Genomic DNA, 20597 nt, shown 5'->3' on the forward strand with positions numbered 1-20597 from the left:
GATCTTTACAAAACTGCAGACGAGCAGCAATGTTTTTTTTGGAGAGCAGTGGCTTTCTCCTTGCGACTCTGCCATGCACACCATCATTGTTCAATGTTCTCCTGATGGTGGACCCATAAACATGAACATTAGCCAATGTGAGAGAGGCCTTCAGTTGTTTAGAAGTTACCCTGGGGTCCTTTGTGACCTCACCAACTATTACACGCCTTGCTCTTGGAGTGATCTTTTTTGGTCGACCACTCCTGGAGAGGGTAACAATGGTCTAGAATTTCCTCCATTTGTACACAATCTGTCTGACTGTGGATTGGTGGAGTCCAAACTCTTTAGAGATGGTTTGGTAACCTTTTCCAGCCTGATGAGCAGCAACAGCTCTTTATCTGAGGTCCTCTGAAATCTCCTTTATTCGTGCCATGATACACTTCCACAGACATGTGTTGTGAAGAGCAGACTTTGATAGATCCTGTTCTTTAAATAACACAGGGTGCCCACTCACACCTGATTGTCATACCATTGATTGAAAACACTGGACTCGAATTTCACCTTCAAACTAACTGCTAATCTGTGAGGTTTACATACTTTTGCCACTCACAAATATGTAATATTCAATCATTTTCATCAATAAATAAATGACCAAGTATAATATTTTTGTCTCATATGTTTAACTGGTTTCTCTTTATCTACTTTTAGGACTTGAGTGAAAATCTGATGATGTTTTAGGTCATATTTATGCAGAAATATAGAACATTCTAAAGGGTTCACAAACTTTCAAGCACAACTGTACAGTTGATATAGTGGGAGGCACTGCTGTTTTACATTATATGGACTTCTATTTGATTAAAATGTTGATGAATTCTTAATTTCACTCCCATAATCTAAAGATACACTGTTGGTAACACTAATTTTGTCCGATGAGAATGTCTGTAGGTATATGCATGAGCAGAACACTGAGCTGTTCTTCTATCTCATCTAGAAAAGTCAGCTGGCTTAACACTCTATGTCTAAATGATGATCTTTGTTAATCTTGTGTTTGACAAAAAGGACTGATAAAATGGATGAAAGGAAACTATTGGTAACCAAATGTTTAACAGAATTGACTGCCACAAATAAAACAAAAGAAAGGAAAAAAGTGTTGCCTCTAGTCACAAATGATCCACTGCCATCTTCACATTCATTGTTCATCCTAAAACCACAAATGCAAAATATAAAAAGGTCCCGAGAAGCCATTCCACCCTGAACTTAAGCTCTTAAATCATTAAATAATTATGGCCTTGAGGGAGACTCCCTCGCTAAAGCAGAGATCAACATTAAAGATCTACCCAACTTTCTGAAGACTACCAAATTGGGCATTGATTATTTCATTATGTGGAGTATAATACACCGAGTGCATTTTTCATTTCTGTTTAGTGAATGCTTCTGGAGAAATCACCTCAGCAGTACTGAATGAAGAATAAAAAGATTCAACATTAGGGAAAATAAGGGTGAATTAAATATTCTTTTTATATTTTGCGAAAATGGGTAACAATAGAATAGTTTATATTATTGGATTCCTGTTAACCACTATGTCAAGCAAATGCAGAAACATGTAAAAGAAAGAATAAACAACATAGAAAAGCAGCAAAGACATGAAACACTACAAACAAATCTGTGGAAACCTGCAAATTAAAAAAGGCATATTCACAGAACTAACAAATCAGGATTCTGACCTTTAAGATCAAGACAGTCCACCCGCTGCGTCAGATCTTTAAACTCCTGAAAACAAAGAGAAAAGGGTCAATACAAATATTTGTCTCAGTTTAGTTCAAGACCATAAATGCATTTATTAATAAATGTTGACAGCTAAATAAATAAATAACAGAAAGGCACACAAAGGTTGAGGAATAAGTGAAGAGGTATTTTTTTAGTTATACAAAAATAACCTGAAACAGGTGTTATCATTTTTTGAGAAAAACATTATCTAATTCTTGAAACACCATAAGGGCTCTTAATTTTCACTGAAGCCTTTTTTATTATTCAGACTGATGATCCTTTCTTATCCTGCTCCAGTTTTCTTTAAATTATTTATAGTGAGCAGCATCACAAGTTATGTTATAAAACAAAAAAGGATAACAAGAGAGTTTAAAAATGAAATGATTTAAGCAAATTTAAATTGAGGCCATGGAGTTCTATAGTACATGAAGAGTTAATCTAGAAAACAAAAGCTGAAATACAAGTAGTTTACTAGATAAAAATAAGCAAAGATATATAAAGTTTCTGATCCCCTGTATGGACTCTCCATACATATTAAGATTCAGATCATTTATTTTTATCATATTTTTTTGCCTAAAGCCTATTTGTAGCTAAAATATAATACTATATTATACCATATCATGCATAATACATCTTCCTTAATTGTAATGGAAACTAAGAAAAAAACTAACATATAGGCAACTATAGTAGTTTAAACATTCCTGTGTAAAAATGTATGTAGCAATTAGTTTTCTATTGATTATCACTATTGACTCTCAATATACTGTAGCTACATAATAACAAAATTTAAAATATACTTGCACTAAAACAATGTAAAATAATATTAACGAAAAGCAATTGAAAAAGCACACAATTTACACCAGCAAAATACAACAATAAACAAAAGTGGTCTTGGGAATTGACACACATTATACTTGTGTTATATTTATATAAATAAAAACTAGTATCTGTTAATAACTAATAAAAGCAACAAGTACTGGTAACTACATGGCTGAGTTGTCAAATTTGCCAAATTTAAGATCTGAATATTCATGTTATAGCATAACCTGAAAAATGCTCATCAAATATGAAAACACAGACACGTCACCGAACTGAAAAAGTGGTCTAAAATCTATTCCAGAGAGCTATGAGGGATAATCAACAAAGGCTGGAAATGTCTGTTCACAGCTAAACCAGTTTGGGGTGGCGGCTAATCAGTTCTAGGTAGCAATTAGGTGTTGTATAACTTTTTTTTAATAAACAACATTTAAAAAGTGCAAAGAGAAAAACCGCAATAACGAAAACAAAAATATCAGACTGAGCAAGTGCTTTTTCACAACAACGTCTGTACTAATATCTCAGAATCATATTTATTTTCTCAAGTACTGTATTCATTTGAATAAGAAATTTGATTTCTCCTGTATGGTAGATCTCACAGTAACTTGCATCCCATACAAATACAACACAGCATAACCAATGGAGACAGAATATATTTATTCATGTTTACTCAGATAAAGATTATATCAAATGACAACCCTTGATTATACAGGTCACCAGTTAATATCTAAAGGAACAGTAAATAAGAAATATGCAACTGCAAACCAAAATTATATTACAAGTACATGATATGATTCCATTGGAAGTGGAAACATTATTATTCTTAATCTACACACAGATTATAATATGCGCATACCCGAATGTTACACCCAGTGCTTTTGCGATAATCACTGGCCTACTAGTGACTCTGAACTGTGCAGATTACATTTACTCTTCAGCACAGGCAGAATTAAATGCATACCTGGAACTTCTGTACACTTCTTGTCATTTGATTGCATGTGCAAATCCTTTACGTATCTCTCACTAGCCATTACAGAGCATGCATGATGATGTCAACCACACCAGGCATTATGTATTTTGACATAATGCAAATTATTACAAAGTAATACAATATTCTTAACAACAAAAAAAAATGCAATACTTTGGTGAAATAGTACAATATTGTTTTCAGTGGCGGGAAAAAGATTCCACAGATTAAAACATCTCTCCAGTGATGGAGAAAATAACTCTCTTGTTGATGTTGAACAAAAGATCGGCATCATTAATTTTTGGAGGAATCAACTTTGAAGAGTATGTGGGTTTCCTTCAGTCAGTTTGTTTTGAAGTACATGAAAATTACTACATGGCTAATCCTATTTTAGTCACTACCAATATAACAAAACATATATTTCTTCACTAAGAAGACTTTTATATCAATACTAGCTGTATCCCGTGGCTTCGCCCACATAGTAATGAAACAGGACAAACTTTAAAAATCAATAGACATTGGCACTATATCTGATCGTGTTCAGCTATGACGGGAAGGCGTTCCCCGTGTGGGGAGAAATGCACATTGCCGTGATATCTCAGGCAATCATTAGCTACCCTCTAAAACTCACAGAGCTCTGATCTCTCTCTAAAAAAGGTTAAAGTTTCTCCTTAATCTTTAGATGATAATGTCTGCTGAGCAAACAGATATTGCTAGCAAAGAAGAGGCAAGGTGCACTCCAACACGTGGCAAGATGTAGACTAACTTGATCAGAGGCTGGCAAGTGAATGAGGAAGGCCCTGCCCCTCTGCTCTCGGCCCACAGCCACTCTGTTGGATTTGCATAAATACATCGCTACCGCAAGCAAACTATGGTACTTCGCGTGATGAGAGAATTCGCAAAATCAACTGGAAAGTTCAAGCACACGATAGAAAACAACCAGATCTAAATCCACTAAGTAATTTTCTCATGAAAAGCGGACAGACATACAGACAGAATGTGCTTGGACCTCAATATTTTTAAAACCGTTTCTTAGCGAGCACCTATGGGCCAAGGATAACCTACATTCCAAATTTCAAGTCCCAAGTCCTCATGGTTCTGGAGATTTCATGATGAGTGAGTCAATGCTATTTGGGTTTTATATATATACTAGCAAAATACCAGGCCATGAGAAGTAGTGTGTTGAAGAAGCAATGAAAAGAAAAGGAAACATTTGAAAATAAAGTACCATGATTGTCAATGTAATTGTTTTGTCACTGTTGTGAGTGATGAGTGTTGCTGTCATATATATATATATATATATATATATATATATATATATATATATATATATATATATATATATATATATATATATATATATATATATATATATATATATATATATATATATATATATATATATATATATATATATATATATATATTTACACACACACACAAACATATATACATACATATCTATACATATATATATATATATATGTATATATATATATATATATATATATATATACACACACACACACACATATATAAACATATATATACATATACATACATATCTACATATATACACACACAGCTATTTATATCAGTGCAATACGCTGTTTGTTAAAACGGATGACAAAAGCTCTTACGTGCAAGTCTGTGTGGATCTTATTTGTTCAAGTTCATTTAAATTTTAAATAGAAGGAATTTTTATTTAGTCGACAGAAATATCTTTGGTAGGAATGGTAAAACAGACAGGAATATTATTCCTGAATAAATCAACTCAAACCTTAAACAACTTATAATATTTTGCTCTCCATAAAAATATATCCTGTCTAAATTATACAAGTTAGAAATAAAGTAAACATTAAAAGAACAAACATTCAAATTTCTTTACTCTTATGTAATTTTATATTTTATAAAAATAAACTTAGATTTTAAATATCCCAAAAGATTTTGCTCTCCATAAAAATATATCCTGTCAAAATTATACAAATTCAAATATGAACATGCTGCATAACAAAACCTAGAAATATAAATAAAATGTGTTCCTTTCAGCAATAACAAATCAAATCATTCAGTTGTCTTTGCTCATATGTCATTTTAGAGCTGGACGCCTGGCATCTTTTTGGCCACAGGTTCGTTTCTGTTTGGTGTGAGGTTCTGTGTTGTGGAGATTCTCAGGATGGATTGCAGGTGCTCATCAGTGAGGCGACTCCTGTGTGCTGTTTTGTTAGTCTTTATCACTGAGAAGAGCTTCTCACACAGATATGTGCTACCAAACATGCACAAGGTTCGAGCCGCATGTAGGCGGACTTTTTTTGTTCTTCAAAGTCACCAAAGCGCCGTGCAAACTCAGTGCGCTCAGTTTATCAGCAAAGTGCGATTTGGGAACACCGTAGTGCGACTTGGTTTAACATTACTTGGCAACAGGGAAAGTGGGGCAAGTGGTTGTGTCTCCCATAAAAGCAGCTTCACTTGAAATCACTTTGTGATTGTGCACGGTAAAACGTCCGCTGAAGTGTCAGATTCTTATTTAATTCTTCTGCTTTCTGTATCTTCTGCATTGCATTCAGGTCTTTCAGGTTACCCTGATGTTTTGTTTTATAGTGCCGTCTTAGATTAAATTCTGTAATTACAGCCACATTAGCTCCACAAATGAGACACACGGGTTCAGTAAACATATACTCAGCCTCCCATCGGTTTTAAAGGCTCTATTTTCAGAATCAACTTTTCTCTTCAGCATCGTGTGAGCTAGCTTCGCAATAACTTGCAGCATCATAAGGTAGACTTGATTAACGCGTAAGTGTTCGGCAAGGCAGCTGAAGCGCTGCATTATGGGATCTGTAGTTTATTGTGTTACCAGCGCTTCATATACCGGGCTTTAATAACAATAATACAGTATATAAAATGATCTCGGGCGGATATAATTACGCGGACGGATGTGGCCCGGCCCTTGAGTTTGACACATATGGACTAAATAGAACTTGAAAAGATATATTTTTTCAAATGTGATCGCAATTCAGATAGAGTTGACGCCACTACAGCCTGCATGCCTCAATAAGTCATCCTCCCTCGCCTTACTTTTTACCGTTCATCTAATGAATACACTGAGTATGGCTTTACCAAAACAATCATTGATGGCGAATAAAGTATCCATTATTCGAGTATGTAGATGTGTATATATATATACATATATATACACCTGCGTATCACAGCGAGAAGTAGTGTGTTAAAAAGCTAGAAAAGAAAAGGGAACATTTTAAAAATAGCGTAACATGACTGTCAATATACAGTATTTGTTTTGTGAGTGTTACTGAGTGTTGCTGTCATCAAGGATTTGATTATCATTATTTCTTTCAATCAGGTTCGTATTTGTAGGATGTGTTGTGTTCAAGTTACATTCCGTGTTTGTCAATCGTTGTAAAGATGACAGGTTTCATTCATCGATTCGTTTCTTACTGCATCAATAAACAGCTCGTCTTCTTCTTTATCTGAGACCTGACACACTGCATGCGGGTTTTTTACACTGTCTTCCTTTAGCGGGACATTGACTTTTTCCAACGTGTGCTTTGTTTCCGCAGTAGTTGGATTTATGAATATGCTTGTATGTATGAGGCGCTTCATATTTTTTGCTGCCTTTTCAATTGTGTAATTCGGTTTTTGTTCAGCGCTCTTTGGAACTGTTGCCTTTTATCTGTGCACTGCGTCAGTTCACGTGAGCCACTCGGTGTACATGCATCAAAGCTTCCCAGCTGTGCTGGTGCCATCTCCTGCTATGTCCATGGCTGTATTTAATGTTACCTTAGTCCTGGCACTTAAAACTTTTCTCGCAGTTTAAGCTGAGTTTGTGTCAAACACCACCCTGACCATCTCATCTTCCTCTCCATAAGCACAGTCCTTCACCCGTGAATATTTACCCGTGGCAGTTTGCTATTGGATTGCCGCTGACGGACGGCCTTATATGGGCAGGCACTAAATTACAACGCCAGCGTAGCCTGTCTATGAACTTAATTTAAAGTGTAGGTTTACATGCGTGCTTTGTTTCAGTAGCAGAACTCATGAATATGGTTGTATATGTCACTTTCGCTCGCTTCTTATTGTTTAGCTGCCTTCTCAATTATATAATGCATGTTTTCTTCAAGCGCTTTTTGAGGTCTTCCTGGTTTTCTATGTACTGCGTGATTACGTGGGAGGCGTGATGATGTCACACGAAACTCCCCCACGGCGTTGAAGCTCATCTCCATTACAGTAAATGGAGAAAACTGCTTCCAGTTATGACCATTACGCGTAGAATTTCGATATAAAACCTGCCCAACTTTTGTAAGGAAGCTGTAAGGAATGAACCTGCCAAATTTCAGCCTTCCACCCACACGGGAAGTTGGAGAATTAGTGATGAGTCAGTGAGTGAGTGAGTGAGGGCTTTGCCTTTTATTAGTAAAGATATATATATATATATATATATATATATATAGATATATATAGATAGATATATATATATATATATATATTAATGCAAGCAAATGTATTGTTATTTGGCTGAGACCTTATTCCAAGGTGACATACTTACGACTACAGCTGGTCCATACGTATGGAGTAATGCTGGCCTTTTGTTATTACTCTCAGGTAGAAGGAACACTTTAAGGAACTTCTGGATTTGTTGAACAAATCCAGATCAGCAGAAATTCTTCATAAGTATCTGGAAGGGTCAGGCTATTTCTGGTGCTTAGGTCACTATCCACAATGAACGATACACTGAAATGAAATGCAAAAGCCACAAAATATATATTTTTGAGTAGCTTCTTCATTGCTATTTTGGAAGGTTGGGAATAGTTCTTGTGAAATGTGGCAAATTGGAACTAGTTCCATTCTTCAAAAAGGAAGGAAAGGAGGTGTCCTATTTTTGAAGATATCAAAATCCTAAATCTCCCAGGAGGCAACCATGGAAAGGAGATGGAACAAATACTCAGTTGAATGGTCAGACCTAAAACTAAGGAATAACAAAATGGATTCAGCCAGGACAATGGGACAGCAAACAATTGTTGAAGCTAACAGACTAAGTGGTTTACAGGCTGTGTTGCTTCAAGCAGATGATTCAGTTGTACAAACTGTAGGAGGAGAATGGGTATCCCAGTTGGATCGGAGGTTGTTCCATTGCCCAGACAGGATGCCAGAGTGGCGACGCAAGCGGATTGGTCAGCGGGGCAAGGGAATAAATTAGTACCTGGCCTGTATGTATTAATGGATGGACAGAGAAGAGCCGAGGATGGGGATTGGTTTCATCCCCCATACACTAAGTGGCAGTGGTCTTCATATGGTAACCCAATCAGAACACCCGCTGGGGTGCCTTTGAGATGTAGACTGGAAGGGCAGCCCTGTTGGGGTCCCTGAGGATCAGTAAAGGGCACTGTCAGGGGAGGACCATTCTACTTTTTCTATTGTCCAGAAGTGCTTCCACAAGGACACAATGTAATACCGGAAGCATTTCCGGGTCCGATATAAAAGGAGTCCACTTTCTCACATTCGGGTGTCAGATTCAGAAGGAAGTGAGCAACAGTCAATGTTTTTTTTGGATAATTGTGGAATACATCATGTTTGTGCAAATGGTATTTGAAGAGGTGATTTGGGAAAAGTGCTTTGTAAGAATAAATATTTTATTCTAACAAAGTGTGGGGTATTGCTGTGTCTTGGGTTTGGGGCTCAGTGGTGCCCCTTGTGATCACAGACTCTGAAGGAACTATATAAATACAACCTAAATTCCAAAAAAGTTGGGACACTGTTTAAAATACAAATAAAAACAGGATGCAAAGATCTGTAGATCTCATAAACCCACATATTATTCACAATAGAACATATAAAACATATATGTTTGAACTGAGAGCACATACCCTTTTAAGAAAAGATTAAGGTAATTTTTGAATTTGATGGCAGCAACATGTCTCAAAAAATTTGGAACAGGGCCATGTTTACCACTGCGTAGCATCCTTTCTTCTTTTAACAACAGCCGTAAACGTCTGGAAACTGAAGAGGTCAGTTGCTGGACTTCTGGGAGAGGAATGTTGACCCAGTCTGGTCTGAAATAGGATTTTCTGCCCAACAGTCTTGTGTCTTCTTTTTTTCGTTTCATGATGCACAAAATGGTTTTCAATTGCTCAAAGGTCTGGACTACAGGCGGGCTAGTTCAGCACCCGGACTCTTCTACTACAAAGCCATGCTCTTGTAATAGATGCAGTATGCAGTCTAGCATTGTCTTGCTGAAAATTTAAGGCCTTCCCTGAAAATGATGTTGTCGGGTTGGAGCATATGTTGCTCTAAAACATAAATATCTTTCAGCACTGATGGTGCCTTTCGAGATGTGCAAGCTGCCAATTCCATAGTCACCAATGCACCCTATATCATCAGAGAAGCACTGCAGGCTTTTGAACTGAGCACTAATAACAAGCCAGATGGGCTCTCCCCTCTTTAGTCCAGAGGACATGGCACCCAGGTTTTCCAATTTAGATTTGTCTGAACATAGAACAGTCATTTTAAATGACCTTTGGTCCAAAGAAGACAGAAACATTTCTGGATCATGTTCATATATGGCTTCTTCTTTGCATGATAGAGCTTTGGGCTTCATTTGAGGATGGCACTGTGAACTGTGTTCACAAACAATGATTTCTAGAAGTATTCTTGAGCCCATGTAGCATTTTTCATGACAGAATCATACCTGTTTTCAGTGCAATCTGAAGATCAGAGGCGTTCAATATTGACTTTTGGCCTTGTCCCTTGTGCACAGAGATTCCTCCAGATTCTCGAAATCTGTTCATGATTTTATGTACTTTAGATGATGAGATATTCAAAGTCTTCACAATTTTACAGTGAGGAACATTATTCTGAAATTGTAGACAGTTTTTTGCAGATGAACCTAAACTCGTCTTTACTTCTTATAGACGCTGCCTTCCTATGATGCTCTTTTTATACCTTATCATGTTACTGGCCTGTTGCCAATTTGCCTAATTACTTGCAAAATTTTCCTCCAGTTATTTCTTTTAGTGCCACTTACTTTACCAGCCTTTCGTTGCCCCTGTCCAATCTTTTTTGAAATGTGATGCTGCTATCAAATTCAAAATGAGATAACATTTTTCACGAAATAGTAAAATTTCTCACTTTCAACATTTGATGCGTTTTCTATGTTCTGTCGTGAATAAAATATAGGTTTATGAGATTTGCAAATCATTGCATTCTGTTTTTAATGACATTTTACACAGCGTCCCAACTTTTTTGGAATTGGGGCTGTAAAATCTATTATTATTCTTTGTATGGGCAGAGTGGTGGCTCTGAGGCCAGGGATCTGAACGTTGCCGGTTTGAATCCCATAACCGCCAGAAGTGACTCCACTTCGTTAGGCCCCTGAGCAAGGTCCTTAACCTGCAATTGATCCACCCTCGGTATGATGTTAACTTGGATCCAGCCCTGTAAGCAGGTCCTCCAATTTGCTGGGTAAACTTGGGGGTTGGTGGCAGGATTGGCACTCCAGCCACTGTAAAAAAAAAAAAAACTAAAACTAACACTGTACTGTGTGCTTGCTGAGGTGGCACCCGTTGCACAGCTGCAATCGGATTTCAATCTGGGTGGTTTGCCGTGTGGTGGGTGTGCGCATGCTCCCAACCACTCTCATTCTTTGTATGTATAATGGTGGCTCCGAGGCAAGTGTAATACAGAACAGATGAAATCAACACTTTAAAAGTTTGAGGTGATGTCACACAACCCAAAATGGAGAAAATTAAGAACTTCTGGTCTTTGATCACAAATAAGGTTAACAATAATTGTGAGACTGACCAATGAGGGCAGCAACAGAAAATATAACATACAAAAGGGGTGAAAGATAAGTAAACTCTCCTTCTGACATTTTCAATTTACTACACAACTTAAGCCTCCAAGCTCCAAGTAAAATCTTTGAGAAGCAACCAAAAAATTAGATCAATGCTATAAGTAAACTGAAGCTCTTCTGCAGGGTTACAGAGCTCAAAAATCTAGAGGGATTTCAGAGAAGTATCATTGCTTCTTTTTGCACTAGAAGGAGTGTTTAGGTGTTTGGGCATTATCTGTGATGTACACTATGTAACTCCCATACTGGATGTACAGTGATCCCTCCTCGATCGCAAAGGTCCGCGAAGTATAAACCACACGTTTATATTGTTATTTTTATATTATCACGCTTGGGTCACGGATTTGCACAGAAACACAGGAGGTTGTACAGACAGTGACTTTAAAACACTGCAAACAAACATTTGTCTCTTTTTCAAAAGTTTGAACTGTGCTCCATGACAAGACAGAGATGACAGTTCCGTCTCACAATTAAAAGAATGCAAACATATCTTCCTCTTCAAAGGAGTGCGCATCAGGAGCACAGAATGTCAGAGCGAGAGAGAGAGAGGTAGAAAGAGAAAATGAAACAATCAAAATTCAATAGGTGGTGTTTGGGTTTTTAAGTATGCGAAGCACCGCACGACAAAGCGTAGTCTTTCAGCATGTTTTAGAGGAGCGTCTGTATCCTCTAGGCCAAGTGTGCGAACAGCCCCTCTGCTCACACCCCCTCTGTCAGGAGCAGAGAATGTCAGAGAGAGAGAAGCAAACAATCAAAAATCAATAGGTGCTGTTTGGGCTTTTAAGTATGCAAAGCACCGTGCAGGAAGCATATCATATATCATTGAGGAGTTTTATTTAATATGTAATACATGCTCTGATTGGGTAGCTTCTCAGCCATCCGTCAATAGCGTCCCTTGTATGAAATCAACTGGGCAAACCAACTGAGGAAGCATGTACCATAAATTAAAAGACCCACTGTCCACAGAAATCCGAGAACCACCAAAAAATCTGAGATATATATTTAGGTATGCTTACATATAAAATCCCTGATGGAGTGAAGCCGCGAAAGTCGAAGAGCAATATAGCGAGGGATCACTGTACTGCATAGAACTCACTAGGAGGAAATGCAGGAGCAATTTTATTCAGCTTTAGGTGTTGGCCATTGGTCAGGGGATACAGACTGTTGCTGTAAATGGGCATAGTCATTTGATCCTGATACCACCCAAGCATTTAATTGTAAAAAAGCGGCAGAGAAGATCATGATGTAGTTGGTAATGTTAAATGGGCAAAATGTTGGTGCAGTTCATAATGCTGCTGTCCCACATCTGAAAAGGCTATCTGAGTAGCTTGCTTACATAATCTAGTTTCATCCCATATCCCAAAGATATACAAGATAAGTAAGTATCTTCTGTGAGTGTGTGAGAGACAGCACACACAGCATCCAAGGCAGCAGCAGCCCCATGATGGAGTTCCAAAATTCATAGTTCAGATCCTGATTTAGACACATTGAAGAGTATCCATATTCTCCTTGTACCCACTTGGGTTTTCTCCAGGTACTGCACTTCTCTCACATTGCAAAGACATGAACATAGGCACATTACCTGGCAACACTAAACTAACCAATGGCAGAGTAAGTATGGAGGTGTCAGCGAGTGTGCCTTGTAATTGACTGGTGTCCTATTTACTGCAAATACAGTTATAGTTCCTCTCTTGTGAACACATCCTTTATTGCAGTGAGAGAGAGTATGGTTAATAAAAATGTTTTAGAACCATAAGAAATTTTGTATTACCTTAAATAAAGCCAATATCAAATAAAATGGTGTTGAATTTTCAACTTTAAATATTTTGAATTAACAACACACAACAAGAGTTATACCAGCATAAGATTACTAAAGAAGAATCGTCACCTGAAAATTTGCAAATCATTTTAGACCTCTGACTGAAGTAAATATTTAAAGCTTATTAAAACATTTTAATCCATTTTACTTGACTTTATAAAACTGCATTTCTTTCAATTGGTCCTCAGAATGAAATTCTATTGGCAAGCAGAGTAAAATCTCCAATACCAAGCTACCTTCAAATGGCATTTACAGGAAAAGCCAGTTTGTTATTTGTAATCATAGAAATGTAAAAACTAACACTGTGTATCCACTGCAAAGCTAACATGCCACATAACGTGACACCTTGGTCCCAGTCAACAGATACAGCACAAACTGCAAATGTTTACTAAACTGAGGACATTCTTTGTTTTGTCGAGCATGTTAAAGAGAAAGTAACCTCATCTTAAAGAAACAATGAAAAAGCTGTCTAGTATTTTTTGTGCAAGAGCATGTGTCAAGTTGTGCTGTCACAAATAACCAATGAGAGAAAACATCTCAGGGCAAAGCTGAATAAATTTAACACTGCAATGAGAAGTGCCTGAATAGGGCTTGCCAATTCATCACAAAGCAAAAGTTCAAAAACGTGGATGCTACATAAAGTTTGTTTTAGAACTGGCTATTTGGTTATAAAAAAGTACTTTCTGGAAGACCAACAGAAAAAAAAGCAATGATATCTTTTAAAGAAATAACAAAGGTATCCAAGTGCTGGAAAACAAATATATAGCTAACAAATGGTGGAAAAAAAGAAAGAGAAAAAACAAAAAACTTTCCAAAAACAGCATATAAATTTAGAACTACTCCAGAAATCTGCCACTGTTTGCATTTAAAAGGTGAGCTGTCCTGTCTCAATACAGTCTTAGGCACAAACTGCACTGGAACTTTTCAAACTATTAATTTTCATTAATGCTACAAGCTGTCTGGATACAGAGAGAGAAAAGTTTAAAATAGGTTCATTATTTCCCAAAATAGTCAAGACTGGGTTTCTAAAAATGTGTTTATGCTCCCGCTCAATTTTTTTTTTTATTTAAATCCCCTGTACATTTTGTCTTTAATTATTATTATTATTAATTACTACTAGTTTTCAATGCTACTAAACTCATCTTTATTAATACACAGCAATCTTCTCTGCTTTAATGTTTTTTTTCTTAAAGTAGCACAATGCATAAAATCCTGCAGACACAAGTTAGGATGTTCAGATAACGTTAACATCAAACAGCAGAATGCTGAATAAATGCGATCTCAGTGATTTCAACCATGACATAAACGTTGATGGCCAGACTGGTTGATTTGAGTATTTCGATGGCCAGACCGGTTGATTTGAGTATTTCTGTAACTACTTATCTCCTGAGATTTTCATACAGAATAGCCTGTAGAATTTGCTCAGAATGGTATGAAAACCAAATAGCATCTGGTAAGCATCAGTTCTTCACACAGAAACACCTTTTTGATGAGTGGAGTTAGAGGTGAATGGCCAAACTGATATGAGGTTACAGAAAGGCTAGAGTAATTAAGATAACCACTCTGTGAGTTCTCGTTGAGCAGAAAAGCATTTCAGATTGTACTGTACAATTCAATGAACCTTGAGGCAGATGATCATCAACCGCAGAAGACCACGTCAGCTTCTACTCCTGTCAGCCAAGAACAGAAAGCCGAGACTGCAGTGAGATCAGGCTCATCAACACTGGAAAGTTTGAAGACTAGAAAACCATAGCCTGGTTTGACGAATCTCAGTTTCTGCTGAAGCACACAGATAGTGTGTGAGAATTTGGCAGCAACAGCATGAATCCATGCACCCAACCTGCCTTGTGTCAACAATCCAGGCTGGTGATCATCAGTCACCAGGTCTGACTCCAACAGAATAACCTCTGGAATTTGAGAGAATAGAAGATTTGCATCAAGAATGTGCAGCTGACAAATCTGCAGAAATGGAATGATGCAATAACGTTAACATGGATCAGAAACTCAAAAGAATGTTTCCAAAATCTTGTGCAGTCCATGCCACAAAGAATAGATGATGCTTTGAGAGCAAAACAAAATGAGGCCCTATCCAGTATTAGTACTGTATAATGCTCTCAATAATTTGGATCCATTGGATTTAATCATTCATATACACTCTCAACCCATTGCCCCTACATCCATCTTTTTTTTTTTGATCTGCAACAGCTGGTCAGCTGTATTAGATGCCAGCTTACCTCAGGCTGTCCTTCTGCAGCCATAAAGGTCCAAACTAAAGTCTCCAAATCGTCTTAAATCAAAAGTTCTTTTTGACCGTGGGGAAAAAAAAATTTAATAAAAGAGCAATCATGGGAAAAACCAAGCATACATATAGTGAACATTTAAATTCATATAGACTGACTAAGTTGACTCGACTGAGGTTAAAAAAGAAAAAAAAGTAAATAAAATATGATGCCATTAACATCTATGATTCTGAGCTTTGTGTATTCTGCTTTGGCACACCCTGAAATTTTAAATATTTAATAAACCGCTCTCAAATTGCCTACAAATGAAGTTCATTCTTTCCTTAATATCACCGATTATAGATCTGAAGGTGGAAAAAATGAGTGCTCCTAAATAGTGTGCAACACTGTTTGCTTTTCTAAAATGTTGCATAGTCTAATGTAAACACTGAATAATCCCTTTCTCTATATACAGTATAACTGAATGCTTTCTTCGTTATTGCAGTCGGGGTGCACAACAGATGACAAATGCAAAATAGATGGAGTTTAGCTGATTGGTTAGAGGCAACATTTTACTCAACCAGACACAGAGTTCCAGTGTAAAGCTAATAAGAAGTTACTTCCAAAGGAAAGGAAGTCACATTTTACGAGGCATACATTGAATAATAATTTTGCTTCTTAAATTTTCACATTGGAACTTTCCAAATGTATTCACCAAACTCAATAGCTGGGATAAGAAACACCAGATAATTAAGGGTTTCTATGTTTCCTGTTTTCAGATTCATACCATCTGGCACAAGTTTGAAAGAGATAAAGCATTTCTATTTGCATTTCATTGCTAAAATGACTGACAGAATGGCAAATAGCCAGGCTCCATTATATCAGTAAAAGAGAAAAAAGATAGACAGATAGATAGAAGACACTATCTGCACTTCAAAGAAAATCTCTTGATAAAACAAGCAGTTTAGTCCAATACAGCTCATTCAATTTAATTAGTCATTCTTGCATAATATGTAATGTGGGTTCTGCAACGGTCCGTCGTGGTGAAGAGGGAGCTGAGCCAAAAGGCGAGGCTCTCGATTTACCAGTCAATCTACGTTCCTATCCTCATCTATGGCCACAAACTTTGGGTAGCGACCGAAAAAGCAAGATCGCAGATACAAGCAGCCGAAATGAGTTTTCTCCGCAGGGTGGCTGGACTTTCCCTTAGAGATAGGGTGAGGAGTTCAGTTATCTGGGAGAGACTCGGAGTAGTCTCGCTGCTCCTCCGCATTGAGATGAGTCAGTTGAGGTGGTTCAGGCATCTGGTTAGGATGCCCCCTGGACGCCTCCCTCGGGGAGTGTTCCGGGCATGCCCCACAGGGATAAGGCCACGGGGCAGACCTAGGACACGCTGGAGGGATTATATCTCCCGGCTGGCCCTGGAACGCCACGGGGTCCTCCAAGAGGAGCTGGAGGAGGTGGCCGGAGGTGAGGGATGTCTGGGTTTCTCTGCTTAGGCTGCTACCCCCGCGACCCGACCTCGGATAAGCGGTGGGTAATGGATGGATGGATGGATTGATTATTCTGTTGGTACTACTTACAGCTCTATTCTTTCACTTATTTTCTGATCTCACTAGTCCTATACAACACAATCATCACAAACTATAACAGAGGCAGGCATTTATTTCACTGAAGGTAGTAAACAACTTTTATTTGTGGCCAGTGCTTACAGTAAACATCATCTTTATTTTAAAGTAATTTATATGATTATGATATTAGTGATATTCAGCCTAAAGAATGTCTGTCCTCTTGCATTCAGGCTATGGAGTCACAAGCAATTATTGGGTTACTGAGGTCAGAGTCAGTAAAAATGTTCCAACTCCTACTCTGATAAAATGTAAATTGTAATAAAATGTTTTAAATTTTCCAATTTCACATATACTAATTCGATTAAACTTTTTCTTCTTTTAGACATTTGATAAAAAAAAAAATATAGCTTTTTTTATTTTGCAAGTTTAGCCTCACATTTAATGTTACAGTGTTTGAAAGCAACAATTGTATTGCTACATCCTTTAAACCTGAATTTTAACAGGTTCAAAAGTAGCCTGATGATTCATGCTGGCAGTGACGTACACGTAATAAATATACGAGTCTAATTACAAATTGAGGAGTCATAGTCTGAGCCGTTGGTGGTACCAGAAATTGAGGGGTCGGAGTTAAAGTTGCTGGTTTTGTGTACCGACTACCCAGACCTACTAACAATAATTTATGAAATTAGAGTGCGAGAAGATTACGTTTCTGACAGGAAATAAGTGGACACATTCATCGGCAGATTTGTGGCATAAAGTATATCTCCTTAGCACTTTTTTGCACTAAATTACACTATTTATGTACACAATTCATAAAGAATGCCTTATTCCATCCCTTCTCATATTTGCAGACAAAGAACATGTTCAAGATCGCACCGTTTAAGTCAACAGTGGTGGCTCTATACATTTATGTAATGCAAACATTTTGCTCTATTAAAAGTACTTACTGTCACAATGCTTTCCACTCAACACAGCATAACCAAAACACACAGTACAACAAATATAACAATTCACAGTAAATAAAATACTAAACTCTTTAATCAAGTTTATATATCTGTTTTATTTAAGAAAGAGAGAAAAGAAGCAAGGACCTGTCTGAGAAGTAAAGGGATCACAGAAAAAGACAATTCTGGAAGGGATTCTAATCCATTACACAATCCTTTCAATTATTGTTTTTTTTTTTTTTAATTATACAGCACAAGATGGAATACACTTGGAAAATCTTCTGTATGAAAATTCAGTTACACACAGAATATTAGATCAGGACAAAATTTCAACAATTTTCAAAGTTTAAATTTATGTTTAGGTGCATTTATGTTGTAAATACAACTGTTTTTTTTAAAAGCACAATGGATAATTATGAGATTGATTTTTAAAAACATGTAAAAATGTCATCTCCACTTTACACAACTATTTCAAGAAATGTTATATAAAAGCAGGGTGTAGAATGTTGCGCTATGTTAAAACATATTCGATGTACTATAGTAGCAAATTGCAATTTACTATTTTGTCAAGGTACAGAAAAAGTTGAATCCTAAAGTTACATCCTACTCATATGACAAAAGAATCTAATTATTTCTTTGGTTCCTATGTATATTAGTTATTACTGCCAACTGTTTCCTTTGAACATGAGCAACTATTACATTCAGAAATATAAGCTAAGACTGTGGTGCAGGCCTCGCAGAATAACATTAGCAAGATTCCAATTTGATGAGAGGGAAATTACACATATCTTCTGAAACAAAACATTGCCCACTTGTTTGGTTTCAATTTCTCTTTATTCTATCCTTAAAGCTTTACTACATGTGCAGTTAGGTTTTTCCTAGTTTTTCCCAATATGTTCCTGTAGAATGTCTATGAATATTTCCATTTTTCTTCACTCCTTCCTCCAGTCTTAAAGCTAGATCTTTAAAAACTAGGGCTATGAGCTACCATGCACAATGGCCCCAACCTCTGTCTGTTTCTATAGTGATGAAAACACAAAATGCAGCTACATGTCAACAACAATTAAGTAAGCAGGCAGTGGCAGCAGGTACCAGCAGTTTATTCTGACTTATAATGATGCTCTAAAAAAACAAAGCAAAACACCCATATTCCTGATATGTCAGAACCTGAGAAATGTAAATTTGAAAGATATACTAGCTTTGACTGAAAGGAACTCTTTTTTTTTTTTTTTTTCTCATTAATTTTATTACAATCCATACAAAGCAATCAAGTTTTTACAAAAAAAAATTGAGTTAAGAACAGATCGATCCCCACCCTGAGAGAGAGAGCAAGCCAAAGTGTAAAATTTAAGGCTTGTAAACATACCTAAATTAATAAATTCTCTGTGCTTTATGAACTTATTTTAAAATATTACTGATTAGATCCTGCCATGTTTTGAAAAAGTCTGTACAGATCCTCTAACTGAGTATTTGATTTTTCCAATTTCAAATAATATAACACATCAGTTTCCCACTGACTTAAAGAGGAGAGTTTGGGTTCTTCCAGTTTATCAGAATGAGTCTGCGTGCCAAAAGTGTAGTGAATGCAATCACAATTTGTTTGTCTTTCTCCACTTTAAGCCCCTCTGGAAGAACCCCAAACACAGCTGTTAATGGGTTAGGAGGGATTGTGAGTCCAAGGCTGTCTGAAGGTAATAAAAATTTTTGTCCAGAATAATGTTAATTTGGTGCAGGCCCAGAACATGTGACCTAGTGAGGCTGGGGCTTGGTTGCAACGTTAGCAGGTTGGATCATGCCCTGGAAACATTTTGGAAAGTTTTAGTGAGACAGATGTGCTCGATATATAATTTTGAGTTGTATAATTGTATGCTTTGCATATGGAGCTCGAGTGAATTCTCTGCATTGCTACTTTCCACTCCTTTTCTGATATATTAATTGAGAGATCTTTTCCCAGTGTCCTCTTGGATCTTTGAAAGGAGGGATTGTAAAATGATTTTATATATTGTAGAGATGGAGTCTAAGTCCTTGAGATTGAGCAATATTTTTCCAGCATGGATGAGGGTGCAAGATGAGGAAAATCTGGAAGGTTCTGTTTAACAAAGTTCCTGATTTGAAGATAGTGAAAGAAATGTGTAGCTGGAATGTTAAATTTGGAATGTAATTGTTCATAGGATGCAAAGGCGTTGTCTATATAAAGATCTCTAAGCAAGTTAATTCCAAATTTTTCCAGATATTAAAACTGCATATGTTTGTGAAGGTTGAAAGAGGTGGTTCTCTTGCAGGGTGCCACAGATAGAAGCTTCTCCGTCTTAAAATGCTTTCTACATTGGTTCCAGATTCTAAGTGAGTGGAGCACAATTGGGTTATTAGTGTATTGCCGATAACGTGTGTTTATTGGAGCACAAGCAAGGAATACAAAGAAGTACTGCAGGATTTTACTTCTATTGTGGTCCAAGCCTGTGTATGTTCTTCTATTTGTGTCCAGGTTCTTATCACCTGTATATTTGCTGCCCAGTAATAAAACTGGAAGTTAGGTAGAGCCATGCCACCTTCTGCCTTTTGTCTTTGTAGGGTCGCTCTTTTGATGCGTGGATGTTTTGAATTCCAAATAAATGAGGTTATTGTTGAATCTAATTGCTTAAAGAATGATTTAT

The 20597-nt window shown here is 36.9% G+C and overlaps 1 protein-coding gene across 2 annotated transcripts in view; it reads right to left on the minus strand.

The window, feature by feature from the left end:
- Positions 1-20597, minus strand: part of ppp1r37 (protein phosphatase 1, regulatory subunit 37) — a 178950-nt gene that overhangs the window by 60129 nt on the left and 98224 nt on the right. For both annotated transcript variants that reach the window (XM_039768064.1, XM_039768063.1), the window contains one exon: positions 1704-1749. In XM_039768064.1, the coding sequence (XP_039623998.1) occupies positions 1704-1749 (46 nt within the window). The remainder of the gene's footprint in view (positions 1-1703; positions 1750-20597) is intronic.

Source organism: Polypterus senegalus, chromosome 11 (genome assembly GCF_016835505.1).
Source record: "Polypterus senegalus isolate Bchr_013 chromosome 11, ASM1683550v1, whole genome shotgun sequence".
Classification (NCBI taxonomy): domain Eukaryota; kingdom Metazoa; phylum Chordata; class Cladistia; order Polypteriformes; family Polypteridae; genus Polypterus; species Polypterus senegalus.